The 14,582-nt window shown below is 34.9% G+C and overlaps 1 protein-coding gene across 1 annotated transcript; it reads right to left on the bottom strand.

The window, feature by feature from the left end:
* Nucleotides 1-265: 265 nt before the first annotated feature.
* LOC115899628 (arylacetamide deacetylase-like 2) lies at nucleotides 266-14,360 on the bottom strand. The gene is made up of 4 exons (XM_030937567.1): nucleotides 14,314-14,360; nucleotides 12,354-12,423; nucleotides 8,939-9,110; nucleotides 266-868 (listed from the first exon to the last, which is right to left on the bottom strand). Exons 3-4 carry the CDS (start codon nucleotides 8,999-9,001, stop codon nucleotides 266-268), a joined length of 666 nt encoding a protein of 221 aa, XP_030793427.1. The 5' UTR covers nucleotides 9,002-9,110; nucleotides 12,354-12,423; nucleotides 14,314-14,360.
* Between the last annotated feature and the right edge of the window lie 222 nt (nucleotides 14,361-14,582).

Raw genomic sequence — 14,582 nt, forward strand, 5'->3', positions numbered from 1 at the left:
TTTAGTGTTTATCAAGCAAAATAAATAAAATTGCAATAATACAACAATGTCTTCATTTTAGCAAGGTTTAAGAGTAGAAAAACTAAATAATTTGTTCAAAAGTGCACAATTTAAACTTAGATTTAAACGTAGTCTGATTTAAACTTTGATGTATCCCAAACTCATACCATTGTTCTGTCCTTTAAACTCACAAGACTTTAAAACATAATCTTTGGATTATAATACTAACTAAATGATTATCTACTGACATGTATGATTTATAGATTTATAGATTTTCTTCTAACCAACTAATATACTTATCTTTTATTCTAATGCCTAATTGTAAATAAAATGGTGATGACATGAATGATAGAGATCCATGAAATCCATCCTCTAAATGATCATGAACAACATTAACTCCAACATTTTGAAGTCGTGTGACATACATAAGTCCATCATCTCTTAGAATATCATATTGACAGGTGAGGATATAAGTTAATGGACACTTTTGTAACTGGGAATCATTCACTAACAAGGGTGATAACCTACTATCCAAAAGTGCTGGATATGATAAATTAAGTCTTCCAAGAAGTGGTTCCATATAAATATAGTTCTTTTTATATTTATCAGGAAGAAAGTTACTCCAGTTGACAAACTTTAACAGATGTCTTGATTCTTGAGGCATATGTTGGTTTTTTCTCATTGCCTGAGGAAGTGCTTCATCTCTGGTCAAATATAAGCATGCCATTTTAATTGCCATATCTCTTGTTAGCAACGGGCCATGTTCATTTTCTTGTTGAGATGGCACTAAGGAATCAAGTACTTGTAAACCAGGGTAAATTAAAGCTTGAGCCTTAATTTTATTTTTGAATCCTGGGTCATTCTTTAGCTGAAAATATATAATAAAATGTGAGTTAGCCAAAGATTTTTAAGCTATAGAAGTTCAAGTCTTCAATAACATGAGTTATTATAAGATAAACTTACAAAACCAACAATACTCAATGACTATTTTCAAAATATTTATACTACATCTCAGGAATATTAAACTGTTTTATTCAAGGAGGACAAGTAAGATGGCCAAATAGAAGCCTCCACCAATCATCCTGTCCATAGGAATATCAAATTGAACAACTATCCATGCAAAAAAGCACCTCCCTAAGAATAAAAAATCAGGTGAACAATCACAGTAACGGGTTTTAACTTCACTGAAAGAGGTACTGGAGATATTAGGAAGACAATCTTGAATTGCTGACACCTCCCTGCTAGGGCAGTGCGGAAGGGAAATGTGGGATTGGAGTCCCCTCAGAGGACCTATTGGGGCACTGCCTAGTGGAACTGTGAGAACAGGGCTACCATCCTCTAGACCCCAGAATGGTAGATCCAATGACAGCTTGCACCACGTGCTTGGAAAAGCTGCAGACACTCAACACCAGCCTATGAAAGCAGCCAGGAGGGAGGTTGTACCCTGCAAAGCCACAGGGGCAGAGCTGCCCAAGATTATGGGAGCCTACCTCTTGCATCAGTTTGACCTGGATGTGAGATCTGCAGTCAAAGGAAATCATTCTGGAGCTTTAAAATTTGAATGCCCTGCTGGATTTGGGACTTGCATGGGGCCTGTAACCCCTTTGTTTTGGCCAATTTCTGCCATTTGGAATGGCTGTATTTACCCAATAGCTGTACTCCCACTGTATCTAGGAAATAACTAGTTTGCTTTTGATTTTACAGGCTCATAGGCAGAACAGGCTTGTCTTGTCTCAGATATGACTTTGGACTGTGGACTTTTGGGTTAAAGTTGACATTAGTAAAGACTTTAGGGGGACTGTTGTGGAGGCATGATTGGTTTTGAAATGTGAGGACATGAGATTTGGAGGGGCCAGGGGAGGAATGATATGGTTTGGCTGTGTTCCCACCCAAATCTCAACTTGAATTGTATCTCCCAGAATTTCCACATAGTGTGGGAGGGAACCAGTGGGAAGTAATTGAATTATGGAGGCCAGTCTTTCCCGTGCTATTCTCATGATAGTGAATAAGTCTCACAAGATCTGATGGATTTTTCAGGGGTTTCTGCTTTTGCTTCTTCCTCATTTTTCTCTTGCTGCCGCAGCGTAAGAAGTTACTTTCACCTCCTGCCATGATTATGAGACCTCCCCAGCTATGTAGAACTGTAAGTCCAATTAAACCTTGTTTTCCTCCTAGTTTCGGTATGTCTTTATCAGCAGCATGAAAATGGATTAATACACCCACTGTCACTACTGCTATTCAACATAGTACTAGAAATTCTAGCTAGAGCAATCAGACAAGAGAAACATAAAAGGCATCCATATGGGAAAGGAAGTAGTCAAATTATCCTTGTTTGCTGGCAATGTGGTCTTACATTAGGAAAAAACTAAAGACTCCACAAGAAAACTATTAGAACTGATTTGAAAAATAAATAAAGTTGCAGGATACAAAGTCAACATAAAAAAATGTTTATATATATATATCTGTTTTATATATATCAGTTATATACATATATCAGTATCAAAAGAAGACATACAAATGGCAAACAGGAATAAGAAAAAGTGCTCAACATCATTGATCATCAGACAAATGTAAATCTGATATATATATATATATATATATATAACTGATATATATATATATGCCAATAGTGAAAACTGTGAAAAGGAAATTTAAAAAGTAATGCCATTTACAATAGCCACAAATGAAATTGAATACCTAAGAATTAATTTTACGAAAGAAGTGAAAGATATCTATAATGAAAGCTATGAAACACTGATGAAGAAAATTAAAGAGGACACCAACAAATGGCAAACTATTTCATGTTCTTTGATTGGAAGAATCAATATTACTAAAATGTTCACAGTACTCAAAGTAATCTACAGATTCAATGCAATCACTATCAAAATACCAATGACATTCTTCACAGAAATAGAAAGATGATCCTGAAATAGACAAAACTATCATGAGCAAAAAAAAGTAAAAAAAGACAAAAAACAAAACCAGACCTGGAGAGATCACATTACTTGAGTTTACATTATGCTACAGAGGTATGATAACCAAAACAACATGGTGATGGCATGAAAAGAGACACATAGACCAATGGAACAGAATAGAGAAACCAAAAGCAAATCCACACACCTACAGTGAACTCATTCTTGACAAAGGTGCTAAGAACATACACTGTGGAAAAGACATTCTCTTCAACACATGGTGTTTGGAAAACTGGATATTCATATGCAGAGGAATAAGACTAGATCGCTATCTATCACCACTTACAAAAGTTGAATCAAAATAGATTAAAGACTTAAATCTAAACCTCAAACTATGAAACTGCTACAAGAAAATATTGGGAAACCACTCCAGGACATTGGTCTGGGCTAAGATTTCTTGAATAATACCCCACAAGTTCAGGCAACCAAAGCAAAAACGGACAAATGGGATCACATCAAGTTAAAAAACTTCTTCAAAGCAAGGAAACAATCAACAAAGTGAAAAGACAACCCACAGATTAGGAGAAGATATTTGCAAACTACCCATCTGACAAGGGATTAATAACCAGAATATATAAGGAGCTCAAACAACTCAATAGAAAATATCTAATAAACTGATCCAAAAAATGGGTGAAAGATTTGAATAGACATTTCTCAAAAGAAGACATAAAAATGGCAAAGAGGCATATGAAAAGGTGCTCAACATCATTGATCATCAGACAAATGCAAATCAAAACTATATGAGATACCATCTCATCCCAGTTAAAATGGCTTATATCCAAAGATAGGCAATAACAAATGCTGGCAAGGGTGTAGAGAAAAAGGAACCCTTGTACACTGTTGATGGGAATGTAAATTACTACAACCACTGTGGAGAGCAGTTTGGAGCTTCCTCAGAAAACTAAAAATTGAGCTACCATATGATCCAACAATCCCACTGTTGGACATATACCCAAAAGAAAGAAAATCAGTATGTTGAAAAGATATCTGCACTCCTGTTTGTTGCAACACTGTTTACAATGCTGAAACATTGTAAGCTAAGATTTGAAAGCAACCTAAGTGTCCATCAATAGATGAATGGATAAAGAAAATGTGGTACATACACACAATGGAGTACTAGTCAGCAGTAAAAAAGAATGACATCCAGTCCTTTGCAAAACCATGGATGGAACTGGAGATTATTATGTTAAATGAAATAAGACAGGCACAGAAAGACAAACATGCATTTTCTTAATTATTTGTGGGATGTAAAAATAGAAGCAATTGAACTCATTGACCTAGAGAGTAGAATGGTTACTAGAGGCTGGGAAAGGTATTGGAAGGATGGGAGAGAAGAGAGGATGGTTAATGGGCACAAAAAATAGAAAGAATGATGACCTACTATTTGATAGCAAAACAAGGTAATTACAGTCAATAATAACTTACGTGTATATTTTAAAATAAACAGTATAATTGGATTGTTTGAAACTCAAAGGATAAATGCTAGAGGAGATAGATACTTCATTTTTCAGTATGTGCTTATTTCACATTGAATACCTGCACCAAAACATCTTGCACACCCTAGACGTATATACCTACTATGTACCCACAATAATTAAAAAGAAAAAACAAAAAAGAAAAATTTGGAGGTCAGGAACTATATCTTAAAGGGAGAGTACAGATTAGTCTGGTACCTTTAACACACCAATTGTGTGTGTGTGCATGTGTGTTTTCTTTTAAAGTGCTCATATAGGCATCTCATGTACATGTCCTCAACATGCCATTGTTATTCCTGATTATCTTGGTATCAGTATTTATTCTCCCATACCTTCTCAGCACCTCGTTGCCATCTTCCACTGACCTCTTTAGATTAAGTGCTTAGGTTTTTGAAGGTTTTTATTTAGCAGCTTACTCTTGGCTCTACTTTGCCTTTGGACTTTTTTTCATTGCTCCTTTAGCTCCACACCAGCAGGATGTGGGCCCATCCTAAGGAGATATGTCAGTTGAGTACAGTTGCAAAGTGCTGAAAAGTGCTGATCTATAAATTTAATTCCTACTCAGACAGGTTTGGGATCTCTCAGTGGCTCCTACTGATTTCAGCAGACTTTTCAAAGCAGTAACTTCCATAGTCACCTGTGCCTGGTATTTATCCTGCTCCAGAAAGACTGAAGCACTACTGAATATGCTCTCATGTCCCAAATGGCTTCAAGATCATCCAACTCGACATAGCTCTTTCCTGGGCTAGATGTCCTTTTCAAGAGTCTTATTTCATTCCCTGCACCAAGCACATCATCCCTGAGTCTTCTATATTCCACCTCTGGACCTTGTCACTGATTCACAAGTGCATCCCCCATTTATCCAGTGATTTGGGTGTGTAGTATCTGGTCTTCCAAGTCTCACCCTCCTATGTGTGGCCTCCCAAAAATGACAATAGATATGCACAAGATATTCAGTGAGTATTTAACCTAGTGAGAAATCTTCCTCACCTAAATTACCAATTATTTTTTTCACCTAGAACATCGAGTTTAGTTGTAATTCCCACTAATTTCCCTTTTCCCATAGGCTCCCTCATTCCTTTCCTTCATTACAGCATGAAGAAGGTCTGACAGTGCCTGGATAAACTATGGGCAACCATAAATAAATCCCAGTGAGAGAGGTTATTTTTGCTTTATCCTAGAACACATACTCAACCCATACTGGCTGCTAGGGGACTTCCAGTTGGGGCTTTCTGGGTGCTCAATATCATCAAACTTCTGCCCTGCAGACTCCATCCTCTCTACCTTGAGGATTAATCCTTCCAGTCTCTGCTCCCTACTTCTCCAAAGCAACCACACATACCACTCTCTGTCCCCCTGAAGCAATGCACTAAAACAGTCTCACATTCAAAAGCATACTCAGTGATATGATATCCAATACCCAATCTACTAGCAGAGAAGAGACTGAAAAGAAATATCACACAGAGTTTGAAAGTACAGGCCTTGGAGCTCTTCACGGTTAGTTTGAGTTCTGGCTTTACAACATATTCATTTTATGGCATTGTGCTGATAAACTCTCCTAACTTTTCAAAGCCGCAGTTTTCTGATCTCTAAATTAATGATTTTATTAGTCAATACTGTATATGGCTTTTGTATGGTGAAAATGAGATGAAACTCATGAGGAAGAGTTCCAGGAATGTAGTAAGTGTTCAATAAATATTAACTATATTTAGTGTTATCACTATAGGCAGTGGAAAAGAATTATCTTTTCTGAAAATGTTCATGTTCTAGCAGGTAAACGATTAGCTTGGCTCCATTTTTGTTTGAAGAGACACAGGTAAAGTCTGATGTGGTTTGGCAGGTGAAAAGATACAATAAACGTTAAATTAAAATAGGAAAAATAATTGAAAACATTAACTCCGTAAGATATGAAAGCCTATCAAAGGCTATAATGTTAGTAACACAGAGGCATTAGTATATTAATGATTTTAGAGATAGAACAGATTATACGTAGACATATGATAAATATATACTTTATATGAAATAATTGTATCAAGTTTCTAAACCAGAAAGTTTTTGTAAGATTAAAGGCAATGGGAAAAATAATAAAGAAAAATAATAATAACCAGGTTTTTCCAATATTTTACAAGTTTAAAGTTTTCTAAGTGTAAAAAAAAGAAAAAATTTTTAGAAGATGCACAAGCCTATATCCACATAAAAAATACAAACAGATTCACAAAAATAAATTCCAGACAAAGGTTATCCTTAGTTAACAAATAATTGTACTCTTTAAAGAAAAATATTCTATGAAACAAATTAGCAAAGACTGTGAATAGAGAGCTTATTCAGGAGGAAATGAAATCATTCACATTTTTAATTTTACCAGTAAAAAGTATTCTATTTCACTGGTAGTGAAAGAAATGTACATCAAAACTATAGTGGAAATAATATCCCTTTACCACTGTACAAAAAAATAAGATCATTGTAAATATGATTATGTACTGCATGTGGGATTGGAATGAATCCCACACCTATCTACATTTCTAGTGTCTAAGCAAACTGGTAAAACTCATTGAACAAACAGTATGTCTCTCAAACCTTAAACACAAGTTTTTCTACTTCTGAAAATCTACCCTAAGGCAGTAAGACTAACTATGGAAGAAGCGGCATGCCTCGAGAATTTATTTACACTGCAATTCAGAACAGATATTGGCAATAAGAAGTTTTGAGCCTATCTAAAACCAGAGAGTACACATCTTTTGAGCTGCTGTCTATACCTCTTGTTTTTCTTTTAGAAAAATCATTTCCTGCTTTGGAGGTTTGTTAATAAAACTTTTTATTTTATTCTTGTCATAGCTTCTATTTGTGTGATGATGTTTTCATCATTCCACATAAACAAAGAATATTCAGATAATTTCTGAAAAACTTTTTAGAACTTTATAGGCTTTGTATGGATTGTTGTATTAATAATTTAAGGTATTAATTTAATCCAAATTTTATAATTTAATAAGGGCAGGGAAAGTTACCTTAAAAGGTGAAATGACCAGTTTAGAGATAGGTAACATATACTATTGATATTATTGGAATAATTTTCGAAAACCTTTTTAGAAACTTTAAAATTATTACATTCAAAGATCTACATACAGACATGTGGCCTAGGAATAACTGCACATAAGCATTTAATCCCTTACTCCACCCTCCACTCTGCTCTGCTTGTTAGAAAGCTCTCCTCGACATTATCTGCCCTCTACCCTATGTTGAGAGTGCTGCCCTGAACTCTCTCTCTCTCTCTGCTCATCAGTTTGCCACTGAAGACAGCGAAGGTTTTAATCCATGATCACAACTCCACTTGCTTCATCTGCTTGAAGACACATGGATCCTCAAAGTTAAGGGCCCAGAGGGCCTCTGAGATCATGAAGAGAGGAACAGGATTTAAGTTCATTTCCAAATTTTTTTTTTTTTTTTTTTTTTTTTTTTTTTTTTTTTTTTTTTTTTTTGAGACGGAATCTCACTCTGTTGTCAGGTTGGAGTGTAGTGCTGCGATCTTGGCTCACTGCAACCTCCGCCTCCCGGGTTCAAGTGATTCTCCTGCCTCAGCCCTCTGAGTAGCTGGGATTACAGATGCGTGACAACACGCCTGGCTAATTCGGCTAATTTTTGTATTTTTAGTAGAGACGGGATTTCACCGTATTGGTAAGGCTGGTCTCAAACTCGTGACCTCGTGATCCGCCCGCCTAAGCCTCCCAAAGTGCTGGGATTACAGGCATGCGCCACCACACCCAGCCCATTTCCCCTCATGCTAAATGGGATATGCCGAGAAGTCACCTTCATTCATGGTGGTTTTATTTTGTTTTATTTTTACTTAAAGGCACAATAAGAACTTACAAACTAACCTTTGAGACTACATCCCTTTTATAAGCAGGGGCTGTTCTATAATTGAAAAGGGTATCCCTCTGCTTATGTCAATTTTGTTTCATTAAATAAAAGTTTGGCAGTGGGAATTACATATTAGACTGAAATCGTTTTTCAATGTTTATTTGGGCAGTTATTTAATTACATATGACAAGGGTTTTAACATCAGGCAAATTTTCTCTGTCACAGTAGTGATTCTTCTACAGAAGCATGACACAGGGACGATGTTATCTGATGATACTCTACAGGATTTAAAACATGGTTTACGCTTACAATTGACCTAAGGAGAAAAACAAGCCTCTGTCATATTAAATAGTAGCCCTGGACATTGGCATAGTTTTCTTAAAATTGATGGGACAAATAAGAGCCTTATTTAACATTATGTGCAATGTCCCCTCAATGCCTTTAAAGCCATATCTATCTAAGGTATAATTATACAAAAAGGGACAGAAAGTTGTTTGTATGTTTGTTCATTTTTGCTATTTCAAAGTTGAAAATATAAGACCAATAGAAAGATTGTAACTGAAATACAATGATTCTCTTGTATTCAAATTACAGTATGTATGTGAATTGTAAACATACATAAGACATAGAACATACCAGCTGAGTCACTGTTGCTGTCAATGCACCCCCGCTGCTATCACCTGCAATACAGATTCGCATGGGATCCACTCTATATCGTTCAATAATTTTGTCCTGTAGAAAGAACTTGACCACAGAAAGAATGTCTTCAATGGCAGCAGGGAAATAATATTGAGGAGATAGTCTAAAGCTTCAGAAAGAAAAAAAAAAAGCAACAAAGCATTTATGATTAATCTTTGGTTATATATATCCAAATATCTACCAATTTAAGCAACCGATCCATCGAACATAATTGGCCCTACTTTGAGTTTAATTTCATCAATTAAACCTGGCTTACTACTAACTTTTGTTTTAAAATAAAAAGTAGACACCGGTATAAAAGTTCTAAAATGTTGGCTCTATAGGGAGATGAGAAAGAGAAGGATGTGTCTTCACTCTAATAAAATTTTCAACAGAAGAGCAATCAGGAGGGGTGGTACCCTGTACTATTCATCAGATTCTCAATGTAGTTGGTGGCTCAAGAAAAAACTTTTACTTTAAATTGACAATAACGATTTGTAAAGACTTTTATTTAGAAAGTATTACATAAATTTTAATTAAATTATGATTTTATAAATGTATGGGTTTCAAAGTGATGTTATGATTTATGAATATAACATAACATAATATGAAATAATTAAAATGAGCTTGCTAGTATATCCATTACCTCAAATACTTAATATTTTTGTGGCAAAAACATATTTATTCTCTTTGCAATGTTGTTCAACATTACTAAGTATATTCCCTGTATTGTGCAATAGAACTAAAAAAGAATTCCTCTTTTTTAACAGATTTTGTATCCTTTAACCATTATCTCCCCATTGGTCCTAACCACTGGCCTCTGTAACCACCATTCTACCCTCTGCTTCTGTGAATTCAATGATTTTACTTTCCACATATATGTGAGAACCTGTGGTATTTGTCTTTCTGTGCCCGGCTTATCTCATTTAGGATAATATTCTCCAGTTCCATCCATGCAGTCGCAAATTACAGAATTTCCTCTTTTTTGAGGCTGAACAGTATTCCCTTGTGTATATGTACCACATTTTCTTTATCCATTCATCTGTTGATGGACACTTTGGTTGATTTCACATCTTGGCTATTGTGAATAGTGCTGCAATGAACATGGGAGTGAGGACATGTCTCTGACAAATCAATTTCCATTTTTTTGGGCAGATACCCAGCAGTAGATTGCTGAATTTTATAGTAATTCTAATTTTAGTTTTTTTTTTTTTTTTTTTTTTTTTTGAGACGGAGTCTGTTGCCCAGGCTGGAGTGCAGTGGCCGGATCTCGGCTCACTGCAAGCTCCGCCTCCCGGGTTCTAATTTTAGTTTTTTGAAGAAACTCAGTAGACTTTTCCATAATGATTGTACTAATTTACACTCCCACCAATGCTATACAAGGGTTTCCTTTTCTCAACACCAGTGCCGACACTTGTTAACTTCCATCTTTTTATAATAGCCATTTTGACAAGTGTGAGATGATATCTCATTGTGGTTTTAATTTGCACTTCTCTCATGATTAGCAATGTTGAGTATTTTTTTCATGTATCTGCTGCCCATTTGAATGTCTTCTTTTGAGAAATGTCTATCAAATTTCTCACCCATTTTTTAACTAAGCTTTTTATTTTCTTATTAAATTGTTTGAGCTCAAAATACAAATATTTTTGATATTAACCCCTAATCAGATGTATGGCTTGCAAGTATTTTCTCTCAATCTATAGGCTGTCTCTGTAGAGTGTTAACTATTTTGCTGCACAGAAGCTTTTAGTTTGGTGTAATCATATTTGGTTATTTTTGTTTTTGTTGCCTATGTTTTCTGGGTCAACAATTTTCAGAGCTATTGTTGGGAAGGCACAAAATATTTTTTAAAAGGAGAAAATATGAAAGTAAATTATTTGTAGATATCTTGTATTAGCAATGTATTTACGTCAAAATTCTATAAGATTGCTTGTCTCATTTCATATCATGAGCACTACCTGAAAACTTGATTCAAAATAAAAGCTTTGAAATGTAAATAATATTTAAGTATAGCAAAGAATCTTCCTTGATCATTGCAATTTATTTGTAAGGTAAATTATTGCAGTATCTTTTAATTACTATATATATATATGTATGTGGTTTTATATATATATTATATACTTTGCCTTCTAATATAGGAGCTAGTGAACTGTCCAATTTTTAATTTCTATTGATAGTAGTAATCTTAATATCCATAATTACAGTTAGTAAATTATTCATATGGCAATACTAGGCAATAAACATTACAAAGATGGTCCTAGCAGTTTTGTCATACTATAATCTGTATCTCAAGTATCTAAAATATAGTATAATCTAAACAAAATAACATATCGAAAATGTGATTGTTACTTTAAACATGGGCAAAGAACAACAAATATCTTAAGTAATTGATGAAATTACTTATGATAAATTTGTAATTTATGATAAAATTACTTGATAAAATTCTTGAACCAGATATTCTATATATTACCATTTTAGAAGTATATTTAAAAATGATAAAGTGGCATACTAGGTTAAACAGGTTAAACCTATAGAGTAAAAGGGAGAATATCCTACTTAGTATAAGTTAGAAATATCTCTGAAAGCATAAGGGATTCTTCTGGTTTCTCTAAAGCAGCAATAATAAACAGGATGGCATTAGTTCAATTTGTATGTTCTATTTGATCCTATTAATTTCTCACAAGAATTTACACCATTTTCTCTTTTCATAGGGATGCTGAAAGTCTCTAAGTGTATTTCTGCACTCTGAAATCGGCAGGAAAGATGGAAAAAGTTCTTCATCCTGAGGATGATGGTTTTAGAAGTACAGAGTACACCTGAATACATCAGAAAGTGTTGGACATTTTGGACAATCATCAGTCTTTCTCACGTATTGTTAGAAACTTTAACAAAAAATTGTGAACTACTAAGATCTCTAATTTTGAGAATGACTTGAAATTATCATATAGTCCCAACATCTGTCATTTGACGTTCCTCCAACCCTAAGTATCTGTAAAATTTATTTTCCTATTACCAGCTGAAATAAAACCCAACATCCCAAATGTGGAATGGATAACTAGCTCCCTCTTTCTATGTTTATTATATGGGGATTAAGCTGGGTCCTTCTAGGACCTTTATGTTACCGGAGATTTTCACAGCTGTGTTGCCCAAATGTTCACCCTTCAATGCCTCTCAGAGTTAACTACAAAGGAAGAGATGAAAGGAAAATTGGGTCCTTTTGAGTAGACATGGATATTATAACAGGAGTAAAAGATTTTAGTATAAACAAAAACTCCCTACAATTCAAGCCACTTTCGAGGCTTGGGTGACTTTCTTTGGAAATCAACCCTACGTCCTGAGGGCAAGGATCATAGCATTTTTTTTTTTATCTTACTCCACTCCCACAACAACAGCATCAAGTTTGTTTGCCGTCTCTCTGTTCAGCAAGTCATAAGCCGAATTCTCTGAAATGAAAGAAATAAATATAAAAGTATACCCTGTAAATAAAGAGCAATGGAAAACTCATGATACTCATGAAACATGACAGAAGTATAGATTGTAATTAATTGGTGGAATCTTTATAATCTTCATTTTTGTCATCATGTGAAAGGACCTCTGTCAGAGTAACAAAACCTTCCTAATCCTTCACTGACCAAATCATTCCTCATCAGAAACAAAGACATCTGATTAGTGACAATGGGAAAAGAAACTTGGCATGCCCTGCTGACCCACTAGTTTTTCTATCAGAACTCTCCTTCCAGTTCCACTGCGTTGCACGCTTCAAAGGGGCATCATTCACCAAGGATGGCCCAGAGACAGGATGCTCGCTCCCTTCTGTGGCAGGTTTCACCAGGAAGAGACTGGTGATTGTGCAGCACTGTTAAATACGATCCTGGGTATATGTGTAACTCAAGTCTGACCCATTAAGCAAGAGCTAAAGATACATCCTTTAAATCCTTATTAGTAACATGCACAATATTTTGGCTGTCCTCTGCTTAAATCTTGTATTGCTCAATATTTGCAGAACTATGGAAAAGAAGAAAGAACATGTATGTCTTGACTATCTAAAACTGAAACACTCATTACCGTAGTTTTCCGTAGAACTCTAACTAGAATAAGCCAGAACTCTGAAATTAAGCGGAACATAACATTATGATCAGCATTATAAGTTTCCTATATTCAGAGATTCAACCATAGTTCTTTCTTCAAAAAGAACTAAATCATTACTGTCTTTTTGAATACAAAATATTAATCTAATGCCAGATATTCTTCTCATAAGCCACATTGAACACATGGAAGGACTGCTCACCAGTGGTGTGATGGTTAAATGTGGATCTAGCTCATTTGGCTACTGGTTCTACCACTTACTAACAGTAGGACTTTGAGAAAATTACTTAACCTCTCTGTGTCTGTTAGTGCACCTCAAAAATTGGGACAATATCTGTTCCTAGAATGTGCTTATCTAGCAAAATAAAAGTTGACCACCCCGCTGCTTGCAGTAGCATTTTTTGCTTTTTTTTAAATAACAGACCATGAAGCCAAAATTCTGGATATAATGATCAGGATGTAGGTTCTTTGAGGAAAGGAGTATTATCGTTTGCTTCCTAACATCCTCTAAGTACCTAGTATGATATCCTTTGTACTCTGTGCTGTGTGGTGGTAATATTCCCTGACAGGCTAAAAGTAAGGATATGAATGTGTGTGCATGCATCTCAGCTACGTCACTGTATCTCTTGTGGTCATCTCCAAACATTAGATGGGAACATAGACTTCCAGGGAGGAGCTGTTTTATCAGTTCTATTTTTATTCACTCAGTTCTATGCTATATTTTCTAACGTTCTATCTAATGTTATATTTTCATTTTAAGATCAAAGTTATGCATTAGATTCTAAGTCTCAACATCATTGTTCCACCACAGTCTATAGCTTGGACATGTGTTTCCTACTCAGTAGCTACAAATTGTATTATTGCTGACTCAACACTTAAAACATCTTATTCATTTCAGTTTTTCTGAAACTGAAGGCAGGTCCTTAGGTAATTTCAAACCTAAACTTCAAGTTTACTAACTTGAACTTCTCATTCTACGCTGTCAGTGTAAGTTCATTTAATTATAAAGGTTTTAAAGCACAAATCTCATCTAGTGTTTTTATAATGTTATTTGCCAAGTGGTCTATGAAGAAATATGTATGAACCATGATTGATACAATCTATCATATCTTTGCTAAACTACATGTACATACCACAAAAATTAATATCGTATCAGCAAATGTTCTCCCAATTTTACATGTGTGCATGCAAACTATTTTAATATAAACATGTATAATTTGTAACATACACATATAAAGTGCACTTACTGCAACTTCCGATGATAAAGGCACCACCATGAAGATAAATTACAGCCGGTCTCTGTCCTTCTGACTTCCTTTTTGGTAAATACAAACGTACTGGAATGCCACTAAAGGTGGTGTCAGTCACTGTAATGTTTTCATCTGAAATTGGTTTTGTAAAGTCCAGTTTAACTAATGTGGAAAGCACTTCTTCATACTTCATAAGACCTATATTTTCAAATAAGGTAGCCTGTCAAAACAAAACAAAATGGAAAATATCAAACATTTTGCCCAAG

This window comes from Rhinopithecus roxellana, chromosome 1, assembly GCF_007565055.1.
Source record: "Rhinopithecus roxellana isolate Shanxi Qingling chromosome 1, ASM756505v1, whole genome shotgun sequence".
NCBI classification, from domain to species: Eukaryota; Metazoa; Chordata; class Mammalia; order Primates; family Cercopithecidae; genus Rhinopithecus; species Rhinopithecus roxellana.